Source organism: Mustela lutreola, chromosome 8 (assembly GCF_030435805.1).
Source record: "Mustela lutreola isolate mMusLut2 chromosome 8, mMusLut2.pri, whole genome shotgun sequence".
In the NCBI taxonomy this organism is placed as follows: Eukaryota; Metazoa; Chordata; class Mammalia; order Carnivora; family Mustelidae; genus Mustela; species Mustela lutreola.
The window spans coordinates 143,303,175-143,316,784 of NC_081297.1; the positions used below are offsets into that span (position 1 = coordinate 143,303,175).

At 44.8% G+C, this 13,610-nt stretch overlaps 1 protein-coding gene across 11 annotated transcripts in view; it reads left to right on the top strand.

Moving 5' to 3' along the window:
• Positions 1 to 13,610, top strand: part of TNRC6B (trinucleotide repeat containing adaptor 6B) — a 262,528-nt gene that overhangs the window by 198,912 nt on the left and 50,006 nt on the right. For 8 of the 11 annotated variants that reach the window (XM_059187041.1, XM_059187047.1, XM_059187044.1 and 5 more), the window contains 7 exons: positions 165 to 506; positions 2,809 to 5,157; positions 6,728 to 6,886; positions 8,267 to 8,442; positions 9,204 to 9,260; positions 11,324 to 11,398; positions 12,265 to 12,310. In XM_059187041.1, the coding sequence (XP_059043024.1) occupies positions 165 to 506; positions 2,809 to 5,157; positions 6,728 to 6,886; positions 8,267 to 8,442; positions 9,204 to 9,260; positions 11,324 to 11,398; positions 12,265 to 12,310 (3,204 nt within the window). The remainder of the gene's footprint in view (positions 1 to 164; positions 507 to 2,808; positions 5,158 to 6,727; positions 6,887 to 8,266; positions 8,443 to 9,203; positions 9,261 to 11,323; positions 11,399 to 12,264; positions 12,311 to 13,610) is intronic. The other 3 variants (XM_059187052.1, XM_059187046.1, XM_059187053.1) reach the window with 3 other exon arrangements.

Genomic DNA, 13,610 nt, shown 5'->3' on the forward strand with positions numbered 1-13,610 from the left:
AGTAAACTGAAGGTGCAGGGAAGTTGAGAAGGACCACGTCCGTCCACAGTTGGATGGAAGAAGGGTTGTCCTGTGGGAATTGGTCTCATGGAAGCTTTCTTAAAAACAATCTTTAGAAAAAGGTGTTTGGTTTCAAAGACCGTTTCCCAATCTCTCTCTTTCAGTGCCCGAAGTGACGAAACCAAGTTTAAGCCAACCAACGGCCGCCAGCCCAATTGGCAGCTCTCCATCGCCACCAGTCAATGGTGGCAACAATGCCAAAAGGGTGGCAGTGCCGAACGGACAACCGCCAAGCGCCGCCCGCTACATGCCTCGGGAGGTGCCGCCGCGATTCCGTTGCCAGCAGGACCACAAAGTGTTACTAAAACGTGGGCAGCCCCCTCCACCGTCCTGCATGCTCCTTGGGGGTGGGGCAGGGCCTCCTCCCTCCACCGCACCTGGAGCAAACTCAAACAACGCACAAGTGACAGGAACGCTGCTGCAGGGTGACGGTGGGACTGCACCAGGTGAGGGTTCCACGCTGGGAACGGATCCCGCGGCAGCTTTAAAACTAGTGAGCGTGTCTTCTCTATGGCCTGGTATAGGGTCCACGAAAACCCTTCCTTAGCTGGACTCTTGGGGTCACTCAGAAGACAGGCGAGGATCCCAGGATGAAATGCACACCAGCGCTTTCTGAAACGGGGTTTTAGCGTCCAGCGTGTGCTCTTGGCACGAGAGCTAATGTGGCTTTCGCTCGTCATCACCATTTGGGACTTTTTTCCCTCCTCAGACGAGCGCATTATAAACCCAAGCGTCCATAGTTCCAGCCATCAGCACAAGTGTGTGCTCAGGGTACGACGGGAGGTGGGGCCGGTGCACAGGCTTGTTCCGAACCTTACCTGCCTGTGCTTCTGCTTGCAGAACGCCGGGGGCCGAGAGAGAATTATCTCTTAGGTTACTCTGTAGAATCTCGTGGGAGGAGATACCAAATAATACCATTCTGTAGTTTTTTATTGGATTTTTTAAATTAATTGTTTCTTTAGGGGATTTTGAGTTTTGTTAAGAACTGTATGTAGGGGCGCCCTGCTGCCACAGTTAGAGTGTGCCCCTCTTGATCTTGGGGTCATAAGTTTGAGTCCCACATTGGGTATAGAGCCTACTTTAGACAGACAGGAAAACTGCATGTAGATATAAGGCATCTTTAGCAGAAGGGCTTTACAAGTTTTGAGAGTTTTTAATAGGTGAATACTAAATCAGCTAACAGCCGAGAACCTCCAAACATCACCTCCCCCCTTTTGTTTCAAATCTTTATTAACAGATTTCCTCTTAGCTCTTACAGGGTTTTTTTGAGGCTGTACTAAAATTCAGAGCTTGAACATCATCAGGCCTTGGCAAGAACAAGGAATTGGTCATTGTTAACTGAAAGCATGCTTCATTCTGGTTCTGAGTTTGAACATAGAATTGCCTTGGAAAATTCTGTCACTATCTCTTGTGCAGAGTAAAGATGGAAAGAAACCTCACAGTTACATGGGCTCTCTGCAGACTTTCCTGTGGTGGCCATCAGGCCAGGCCTAAAACAGGCAGAGGAAAGCCTCAGCGCCCCTCCTCCTTGGCCCCTCATAAGCAGTTGCAGAAGGAAGTCTGTGCTGGTGGTCATATCAGGTTTTTCTGCAGCCAGATCTAGCCAGGCCTGGATGTAGACATGAGTCCCTCGTTTGCATTCTTAAAACCAAGGAGACCCCCTAAATCTCAAAATGGTTGGAGATTCTCTACTTTCTACACTTAATATGGCTCTGTGCAATATTTTTTCAGTCTTATGTTGATTTAAAGCATCTTGGTTAAAATAACTAAAACAAGTTTAGAAGAAATTACTGAGTTAAAAACGTCATTTTTCTTCCCACCAAATATGATAAGTTACACCAAGATGTGTGCTGAGCCAGACTAATTTGTCAGACTAAGTTTCTTGAGCATACAAGTGATCCATACTCGTCTGCCCCAGCATCTAGCTGGGTGGGCATTCAGCATTCATTAGATGCTTACTGAGCAGCAAAGCACTGGCCACTATGAAGAATTCAAACCTTAGCAAGATAGGGTCTCTGCCTAAGAGAGGGAGCTTCTGGGCGAGTCTCTGTGTTAATGTGGGGGAAGGTAGATGGGAACACAGTACCCCAGCACTGAGCTTTGGACAGGGAAAGGTTATTTTCAAGTGATGAACTAAAAACCAAACCAAAAACCTCATAGAGGAAATAGCACTTGTACTAGGCCCAGAAAGATGGATAAACTTCAGTATATGAATCCAAACAGGGGAACCAGTAGTTCCAGGGTGAGAAGGCACAAGTCGTGGACTGTCGAGGAGTGCAGAATGTAGGCATCCACATAGAAAGTAGTGGAAGATGAGACCAGACAAGTCCGTTGGCTCCAGATTGTGCAGTGTCTTGATCAGACTCGAGTTTAGCTTTGTTCTTGTGCACGAAGAAACTTGTGGAAGCTTCCCATACAGCAGTGATCTAATTGACAGGGTGCTTCAGAGCAATTTACTCTAGCCAGGAGTGCTTAGAGTAGATTGGAAATAGAAAGCAGCTTCAGCTTGTTACTGCATTGTCTCATGATACAAAAAGGCCCTTCTCTGTCAATAAGAATGACAAGGGGACAGCTTTGAGAAACGTTGTGGAGTGACACTTAGCAATACCGCACCCCTGCAGAATGAGAGAGAAGAGATAACTAGCACAGGTGTGGCACAGTTAACCAAAACAGGCAACTGGGTAGAGAAGCTAGTTTGTGGGGAAAGGGGATGTGTGGCTGTGATTAATCAGATCATCTCTTTCCCAGAGTCAACCCTTGGAGGTGCTGCTGCTTCAAATTATGCAAATTCCACTTGGGGCCCGGGAGCCTCCTCCAACAACGGCGCCTCCCCCAACCCCATTCACATCCGGGACAAGGTGATTGTAGACGGGTCTGACATGGAAGAGTGGCCTTGTATTGCCAGCAAAGACACTGAGTCTTCTTCCGAAAACACCACCGATAACAACAGTGCCTCGAACCCTGGCTCTGAGAAGAGCACTCTGCCAGGAAGCACCACTAGTAACAAAGGAAAAGGGAGCCAGTGCCAGTCTGCAAGTTCTGGGAACGAATGTAATCTTGGGGTCTGGAAATCTGACCCTAAGACTAAATCTGTTCAATCTTCCAACTCTACTACAGAGGGCAACAATGGACTAGGAAATTGGAGGAATGTGAGTGGTCAGGATAGAGTCGGACCTGGCTCTGGCTTCAGCAACTTTAACCCAAATAGCAACCCATCTGCCTGGCCAGCGCTGGTCCAAGAAGGAAATTCTAGGAAAGGGGCATTGGAAACGGATACGAGTAATTCCAGTGCACAGGTTAGCACAGTAGGTCAGGCGTCCAGGGAACAGCAGTCAAAGATGGAAAATGCGGGTGTTAATTTTGTTGTCTCTGGCAGAGAACAGGCTCAAATTCATAACACTGATGGACCAAAAAATGGAAACACTAACTCCTTGAACTTAAGTTCACCAAACCCCATGGAGAATAAGGGAATGCCCTTTGGAATGGGCTTGGGGAACGCCTCCAGGAGCACTGATGCCCCTTCACAAAGCACTGGAGATCGAAAGACTGGGAGTGTTGGATCTTGGGGTGCAGCTAGGGGGCCTTCTGGAACTGACACAGCCTCTGGACAAAGCAATTCTGGAAACAATGGGAACAATGGAAAGGATAGAGAGGACTCCTGGAAAGGAGCTTCTGTTCAGAAATCATCTGGGTCAAAAAATGACTCTTGGGACAACAATAACAGGTCTACGGGTGGGTCCTGGAACTTTGGCCCTCAGGACTCTAACGACAACAAATGGGGTGAAGGGAACAAAATGACATCTGGGGTCTCTCAGGGAGAATGGAAACAGCCGACTGGGTCTGATGAGTTGAAAATTGGAGAATGGAGTGGTCCAAACCAACCAAATTCTAGCACTGGAGCATGGGACAATCAGAAGGGCCACCCCCTCCCTGAAAACCAAGGCAATGCCCAGGCTCCCTGTTGGGGAAGATCTTCCAGCTCCACAGGAAGTGAAGTTGGAGGTCAAAGCACTGGAAGCAACCACAAAGCAGGAAGTAGTGACAGTCATAATTCTGGCCGTCGGTCATACCGGCCCACACATCCTGATTGTCAGGCTGTCTTACAGACTCTTTTGAGCCGAACTGATTTGGACCCCAGGGTGCTCTCAAACACTGGCTGGGGCCAAACTCAAATTAAGCAGGACACAGTGTGGGATATTGAAGAGGTGCCAAGGCCTGAGGGGAAGTCTGACAAAGGAACTGAGGGGTGGGAGAGCGCTGCCACACAGACCAAGAACTCAGGGGGCTGGGGAGACGCACCCAGCCAAAGCAATCAAATGAAGTCTGGATGGGGGGAGCTCTCAGCCTCTACAGAGTGGAAAGACCCCAAGAACACAGGAGGCTGGAATGACTACAAGAACAACAATTCTTCCAACTGGGGAGGCGGACGACCGGATGAAAAGACATCTTCCTCTTGGAACGAGAACTCCAGCAAGGATCAGGGGTGGGGAGGGGGGCGCCAGCCCAATCAAGGATGGACTTCCGGGAAGAATGGTTGGGGAGAGGAAGTTGATCAAGCGAAAAACAGCAGTTGGGAAAGTTCGGCAAGTAAACCTGGGTCTGGGTGGGGTGAAGGAGGGCAGAACGAAATCGGAACTTGGGGGAACAGTGGGAGTGCAAGCCTAGCTTCCAAAGGCGGGTGGGAAGATTGCAAAAGGTCTCCAGCATGGACTGAGACTGGCAGACAGCCCAGTTCCTGGAATAAACAGCACCAACAGCAGCAGCAGCCACAGCAGCCACCGCCACCACAACCAGAGGCTTCCGGTTCATGGGGAGGCCCGCCCCCACCACCTCCAGGCAATGGACGACCTTCCAGTTCCAACTGGAGCAGTGGGCCACAGCCAGTAACTGCTAAGGATGAGGAACCCAGTGGTTGGGAAGAGCCATCCCCACAGTCAATTAGTCGGAAAATGGACATTGATGATGGCACTTCGGCGTGGGGAGACCCTGACAGTTACAACTACAAGAATGTGAATCTGTGGGATAAGAATTCCCAAGGGGGCCCAGCTCCTCGAGAACCAAACCTGCCTACCCCGATGACCAGTAAATCAGCATCAGGTAGGCAGTGGCTGCTTCTTGCGGGGTCAATAAGGAAAAATCCTAAACCGGGGCATTGGCACTTATTCCTTTATTCTGCATTTATTCAAGTTGGTTTTGTTCTGGAAATCTTTCTACATTAACCCTACTCTACGGTTAACAGACGCTCTCTTTTTATAAAATGGTAGTGATAACAGATGCTGGTGGTACATTTTAATGTTCTTTCTTGGCAAAAGGAAAAAGATGGCCATCCCTGTGTTAGTCTTCCAGAGGGGTTTTTTTTTGTGTGTGTGTGGTAATTGTATTGGTCTTGCAGAATCCAAAAAATGTATCTTGCTAAACAAACTATGCTCCAGATTTTAAAAATGAAGAATTAAAATAGTAGCAGAAATAGACCTGATTTCCATTCAGTTTCTACCCATGGACATATCCTCTGTGTTTCTCCTTCCCCAGCGAAGGGAAGTATTTTGTGTTGTTCTGGAAGGGGCCGTTGGAATGCTGTAGCACAGCAGGATCTGGAAGTGGAATACTTCACATAAGAAGTTGCTCTCTCATGATACTCACTTGCCCAGAATTAAACTTTCTTCTTCCTCTGTCTGAATAGAAACCATAGCCATACCTGGTAAATTAAAGGTAGTGCTAGTAATACCATCTTTGGCATTGTCAACTTGAATGTCCCCTTAAAACATATAATTCAGCAAATTAAGGGGATGCACTCTTCAGGTGGGGTTTTGTTTCTGTTTTTCTTGGTAGAATTAATACTTAGTTTTCCACTCCTCGGGTAAGCATAGTGTTCAGTGAATGTATTTATGGGCACTTAGAAAATGATTGCTTTTAACTAGTTCTCTTTTCCCCCCACAAATATTGAAAAGAATGAAGCAGGAAATAAAGATCGCTTATTAATTCCCTGACCAGCATTTAAGACCTGCTAACATGAAAAAAATTTATTATCCATATAGTAAAAAACCTTTAAACTATATAGAAAAGCGAAATGTAGTGAATAAAAGAATCTTAGCCCCCGGGGTCTCCTCCCACAGGTAATGTCTTAGAGTTTTGTGTCTCATTCAAAATTTTGTTCATACCTGTAGCAAAATATATCTATCCTTTACAGCTTTTACACAGAAGGGATTGTACTGTATACGCTGTTCTTCACCTTGCTTTTTTCATCATACTTTAAAACTTTCCATGTTAGCACATACATTTTTGTCTTTTATTTGCTTCGTGTACAGTGTTTATTTCATGGGTGACACAATTGGCCTAACCAGTCCCTCTTTGATAGATACTTAGGTCGCTTCCAGATGGTTTCCAGCAGCGATCCAGTGAGCACTGCTGTACATGTAGGTTTATGTACTTTACAAGTGTATCTGTCGTATAGTTTCCCGGCAGAGGAAGTACTGGGCCAGAAGTTAAAGTGACAATGCCCGTTGCCTCCTGAGGGTGGAAGCCGTTCCTATTTCTGCCAGCAGAACCCAGGAGTGCCTGTTTCTCCCACTGTTGCCGCCCCTCCCCCACCTTGGCTCCCTGGCTCCCTGGATATTAGGATGTTTCCTTTAACAGATCCTTCTTAGAGACCCATTTTCTTTCTTTGCAGTCTGGAGCAAAAGCACACCACCTGCTCCAGATAATGGTACTTCAGCTTGGGGTGAGCCAAACGAAAGCAGTCCTGGGTGGGGTGAAATGGATGACACGGGAGCATCGACCACAGGCTGGGGGAACACACCCTCCAACGCTCCAAATGCCATGAAACCTAGTAAGTGTACAGCCTTATTTGTGAGGGAGTCTCCGTTGATCTGGAGGCCAAACATGTTGGTGAGGCGTGGGCTGATGTTTAAACTGTCGTTTCAATGAGACTGAGGACCGTGGACCTTTAATAAACCATCAGTCGCAAATGACCGTGACTTAGCTTTGCGTATGTTAACATGTTTACAGTCTAGAAGACATAAGTTGATTTTGTTGAGTTCATTTTAAGTTAGGTTTAGTATCTGGCCAGATTTGAAATGTTGCCGTGGTGCTTTTTTTGCCAGTAACGTAAATATTGCTCACCATCTCTGTTTTGCATCTCTGCCCCTTTGTTAGTATAATTTGAAAAGACTTTTCCTGGCTTTTACTGTGGATCACAGTCTCTGCCGCTCAGTGACTTTATCCTTCTGTTTCTTCCTTGTCCCTTTGTCTCTCCTCTCATACTTCCACCCACATAGGAACATTTAAGGTTTCTTGAATGCAACAAAGATTTCTTCATTTGAGTTTTTATACGAAGCATGTCACACTTATTCATAATCATTGAAAGTCTAAGCTATCCTTGATCCAGCTGGCAATGCGTAGGCCCAGTAATTTGTAAAACTTTGTAAACCGATGCTATGGAATGTTGAAAAATTCAATTTCAAGTGCCCGTTTTCACTTGTTTGTCGTTGTCTTTAAAAGTATTCCAACATCTCTTTTCTGCCATATTGCAGATTTAAGGAATTATCTTTTGATTTAAAAGTGTGGTCATACTGAGTGCTCAAAATTTGAACTAGAATAACAAATTCTGTTGTCAGTTCTATCATATGGTATGTATGACTCTTAACAGTGCCACATGAAGAAATATAATTTTAGCTATTTTCTAGAAATTGATTCTTGTATCTGTAATTTGCATTTTAAAAATTACAAATCTCCTTCACTTCATAGAAATAGAAATAGCTTTATAAAGATGATGGTTTCATCATGATTTTCGCTGTAAAATTGGTTGTATCATCATGGGAAATACCACGCTATAAACTTGAAATAGATCCAAAATGGATGTTGGAAGACATGAACCAGACCCTCGGCACAAAGAGACGCTTGGGCAGTACTGTCAGGATTTCTCCGTGTCTTTCCCAACCTTAGAATCACCCTTCTTCCATCAGAAAACCTTCTCAGTTTAAAAATGTCTTCATCTCTTCAGGATCGTCTGTAGTTAAAGCTATAATGGTACCTACCTATTACCTGTCTAGGTAATATAAATGTGGAAGGGGCTAGATTGTTTGCCTTGCCATAGAGATGGATTAGATATGATGACAAACACCTCAAATGCTGCACTCATAGGGACTGAGCATTGTGGTTATTGCCATATATAGCTATCGCATACGATTGACCTGTTCTTTTCCTAAAGATTCCAAATCTATGCAAGACGGCTGGGGGGAGAGTGACGGTCCAGTGACGGGAACTCGCCATCCCAGCTGGGAAGAGGAGGATGATGGAGGAGTCTGGAACACCGCCGGCTCTCAGGGAAGTGCTTCCTCCCACAACTCAGCAAGCTGGGGACAAGGAGGAAAGAAGCAAATGAAGGTAGTAGCCCACTTTAGAAATGCTCGAGCTTGCTTCTTCATTCTTAGAAGGCAGAACTGAGAATTTTCTAATGGAGGAGTCCCTGAGGTCCTAAGTAAGGGGGAAAATATTTTCTTAAGAGCAAATAATTACTTCCTCTTTACTCCTCATCTTCCTTCCCCATGACCTTGAAACCTCAAACTACAGAGCTGTTGCTGTGAACAAAATGGAATTTTCAAAGAGGTTTTTTTCACTTTTAGTTTCCATATGATGATAACTCTTTGGAAGCTTTCAAGGCATACCTTATAAATGTTTTATGCTTTTGCATTCTAAAGCCAAGGAAGTCTTTAGGGTAAGTCCCAATGATATATAGAAGAGAAACCAAAGAAAGATAGCTTCTCCAGTGGTGATCAGCATGACTGGTTTTTATCCGATTTCGGGAAATTCCAAAACCCAGAACCATTCTTCCAACAAAGTGAAGTGCTGGTGCGTAGCCCTGCTGTATCTGCCGGCTGATATTATCTATATCCTATGCCTGTTCTAAAGTTGTCACTTTCCGGAGCGCTTGAGTGGTTCAGTTGGCTAAGCATCTGACTCTTGATTTCAGCTCAAATCTTGATCTCGGAGTCACAGGTTCAAGTCCCACATTTGGCTAAATGCTGCCATGGAGCCTACTTAAATAAAAAAAGGGGGGGGGGGATAAAGTCGCTTTCCTTGTGTTAGAGCAACTCGGTTTCTACTTTGATTTGCATAATTTGATGAGAACTTTGGTTTCAATCTAGAACAAGTCTCTGAACCTGAACCACTCTCTCAGCAGAGGCGTTTTTTCCCTTCTGCAGGTAAATTGATGGACATAAGGAGTGGGCAGTCGTATATTTAATTTCAACATGGGAGCCTTGCTGCCCCGTGAAACATTTCAGTGAACATTGTCCTGGTTTCAAACACCAAGTACCCTCCTGGAAGGTCTTTGGTTGGCTAAGGGGGCTGGCTGTGCCTTCATCCCCTTTATTGCAGGATGCAGTTTTGTTCTGAATAGGGTAGCTCAGTAGCCGAGAACACAGATGGTTCCTGTTGGAGGCATCCTGGGTAAGCAGCCAGTCACAGTTTCCCTCCTAAGGACTTCTGTTCCCTCACTCTAGTCACAGAAGGAATTATTCAGATAAACGGGTCAGCATCTTTGTACTCATATTGTCTCACTTGCTGTGGCTTTGTTTTTGTCATTTACGAATTCCCAATGAGTCGGATTATAAAAGACAGTTGAGGGAGACTGCTGATTGACCCGAAGTGAGCAAGGGAAAGGTGCTGGCCCCGTGGGTGGCCCTGAGACGTAATTGATCCGGCTCAGTGGGAATTCAGTGTTTCTGCCCCGTGACTGACAGTTCTGACCTTTTGTATTCAAGAGCCTTTTTTTTTTAGTATATGTGCTGCCGAAGCGAGCACAAGAGCCTTTTTTTTTTAACTGATTGTGATCGAAGGCAGATAACGTAAGATTTACCATTTTAGCCATTTTTAGGTGCACAGACAGTTCATTAGTGTTGAGTGCATTCACACTATTGTGCAACTGTCACCACATCTCACCACAAAACTCTTTTCATCTGCAAAACCGAAACTGTTTGCGTTCAACAAAAACTACCAGTTAGTTCTCCCCTCTCTCCAGTGAGGGCTTTCTTGACGTTAAAACCTATAACTGAACTGAAATAAACTTACTCCCTTTCAAGAATAATAAAACTGACGTAACAGATATCATCAAAACACAGAGTTTTTATCGGTAGATTGTGCAAGTGCACAAAGCCCCATCACCCCGTGTCCCCAACAAATCCTCATCACAGTTCCACCTGCCTCCTCCATAGAAGTAAAAGAGGAGCTGATGCTGGGTGTCCTGTTTAAGGAAGAAACTAGGTCCCTTGAGAAACAAAAACCCAGGCGCACCTGGGTGGCTCAGTCGGTTAGGTGTCTGCCTTCACTCAGGTCATGATCTCAGAGTCGTGGGATCTAGTCCTGCATCAGGCTCCCTGCTCAGCGGGGAGTCTGCTTCTCCCTTTCCCTCTGCCCCTCCCCACCGCTCGAGCTCATGCTCGCTCTATCTTAAATAAATAAGTAAAATCTTAAAAAACAAAACAAAAAAAAGAAAAGTAAAGAAACAAAAACTCAGCATCTGCCTTACTTTACAGTAAGATCTGTGAGGTCTTCCGCTAGGCCTCTTTCCCATTGGGGACCCTGGTTGTTTATACTGTTAAATAAGCAGACGAAGGGTACGTGGATGAGTCCTCGTTGTTTGCACACAGAAACTAATGACCAGCTTAAATAGCCCATTTTAATAGGTTAGTGCCTATTTATTTTATAATAGGCACTAGCATCAAACTCTTCCATTACAAACTGGGTTACAAGAAGATAGTAAAGGGGAAAGTACTAGGACGCAAACATTGTGTTTGTGATCTGACATTGTGATCTGATATTGACCTTCTTCTGTTTATGAGGTAAAAATACCAGCAGACCTGGGTGCCTGGGTGGCTCAGTCAGTTAAGCATCTGCCTTCAGCTGAGGTCATGATCCCAGGGTCCTGGGATCTCGTCCCACATCAGGCTTCCTGCGCAGTGTGGAGTCTGCTTCTCCCTCTCCCTCTGCCATTCCCCCTGGGGGTGTGGGGGAACCCGACTGTATATTTTTCCAGTTAATTCTAATTCAATGTGACAAAAGAAAAATGAAAACACAGATAGAACTAAAGCTTATTAATCTTTCATCTAATAGATTAAATATCAAAATAACCATAGTCAAAGAGGGAAATTTGGGCTCTAAAAGGTAAACTGTTGGTTCTGCATTTTCAGTCAGTACTTAAATGCAACTCAGATATAAAGTGAGATAAAATAATTTGGTTCTGAGGTTACATATTTCATTTCTGTAGTGCTCACTGAAAGGAGGAAACAATGATTCATGGATGAATCCTCTTGCCAAACAGTTTTCAAATATGGGATTGCTGGTAAGTTTCGTTTTCTTTTATGTGTAATATAGCCCAGCTTTTACTTTTAGTACAGATGTTAAAACCACTGCCACATAGAGTACAACATCACAGAGTTAGAAACTGGTTAAACAGTGTTTCTGATTTAAGCAATATTTGTCTTCCATTCTTTTATTCTTAGTGATCTACTCCAATATTTAATGGTTATGGCTTTTGAGTTTGTAGTCCTTGTAACCTTTTCCTTAGGTGGCTAGAGGAAGAAAGAGCCAAGCCTTAAAACTTGTAGAATTTTCCCTGACTACTCCTGTATCAGGTTTAATATTACAGTTTTAAAAACGGCAGCAACAGCAAAATAACTAGAGAAAATATTTGTAATTAATTATATAGGAAATTCTTGGAGGACTTCTCTCTTTTTTTTTTTCTTTCCCTTATCTCTTGGGAGCATCATGGGGACACCCCGTCCCTGGTTGCCAAAAGACAAATAGCTTGACTTGGCTGCACATTTCCAGATTTGATGACTTGACGAGTCACGAGAAGAAGTTGTCATCATTTGGCTGACACTCATGGAATTTGATCCTGAGCCGACTAGAGCTTGAGGACAGGGTTTTATTTCTCTAAGCGGCTATTTAGCTATTGCTGTGTCCATAGAATTACTAAAGCTAATTCTGTGTGAAAATTGAATTTGGGAGTATAGGCACCAATGGCAATCAAATTAGTCGTATCCCGAATGATCTTGTCTTCATCCCTGTGTAAGGTTCACATCAAAGGGCCGTGTATGGTGCCCGTCAGACACCACAGCTCTCATGTAAATAATGCCATTTTTTCCCCTCTGATCCAGACATTGAATTCAAACCTTTAATCCTCCCTCCCTGTTGCTTCTTTTTCAGAGTCAAACTGAAGATAATCCAGGCAGCAAAATGGATTTATCTGTAGGTGTGTATCACTCCACAGATAAGAATGGAATATATATTGTTGTTAATGATGCCACGTTGGATCCCTGCTCAGTTTGAGTTGGGGTGGGTGCTATTAAGCAGACGTGAAGGACTGTCCTAGACACTAGGTGGGGGTTGAAAACTCAAACGGCTGTAGGATCCCGGAAGGTCCTGTAAATGAATGGTGTATGCCAGGTAGGAGAAAGTGGGAGTTGGAGGCCACTAGTTACTGTGGGGGCATATGTACCCATTTACAAGATCTAGGATTCAGCTTTGTCAGAGCTTTCAGTTTACAAGCAAGGCCAGAAATACATACATGGACAACCCGATACTTAAATATTGGAAGCTAATTCAGATTTTTTTTTTTTTAAGATTTTATTTATTTATTTGACAGATGGAGCTCACAGAGAAGCAAGCAGAGAAAGAGGAGGAAGCAGGCTCCCTGCTGAGCAGAGAGCCCAATGCAGGGCTCGATCCCAAGACCCTGGGATCATGACCTGAGCTGAAGGCAGAGGCTTTAACCCACTGAGCCACCCAGGTGCCCCGCTAATTCAGATTTTAAGAACTGCAGTGTGTGGTGGTACCTGGGTGGCCCAGTGGGTTAAGCCTCTGCCTTTGGCTCAGGTCATGATCTCAGGGTCCTGGGATCGAGCCCCACATTGGGCTCCTTCCTCAGTGGGAAGCATGCTTCTCCCCCGACCCCCGCCTGCCTCTCTCCCTACTTGTGATCTCTTTCTCTGTCAAATAAATAAAATCTTTAAAAACAAAACAAAACAAAAAAAAACAAAAAACAAAAAAAAAAAACTGTGGTGTGTGGCCGAACAAAGTATCCTGTGGCCCTGCCAGCCTCTGCTCTCAGCTTGCTAGTCCCGTCTGCCCTGGGATGTTGCATTATTGACGAGCTCGCCCACTGCAAGTGGGCCAGATGCAGCGTCTGCCCTTCATCTGTGGGGTCGTCCCCATGACCCTGTTGCTCACCTTGAGGAACTAAAAAGAATCAAACCAGGAAGAAAGACCGTCCTCGGTCATAAGGGAGATTGTCTTTGATCTATGATATTTTTAAAATCTAAGAATAACAAAAAAGCGTGCTTCCAGGAGCTCTGATCATGTCAGTGTATGATAGCAAATTTTCAGAGCAGCGAAGAAAATGAGGAATAACCATGGTACTTAATGTGTTCAACTCTGATTTCTAAATTCTAGAGCAACAGCTGTGCCTCTTAGGCCTTTTTATTCCCAATAACTGTTTCACAGCCCCACCCATTTATCTAGCAGATGCTAAAAGGGCAAGAGAGAAATTTTCT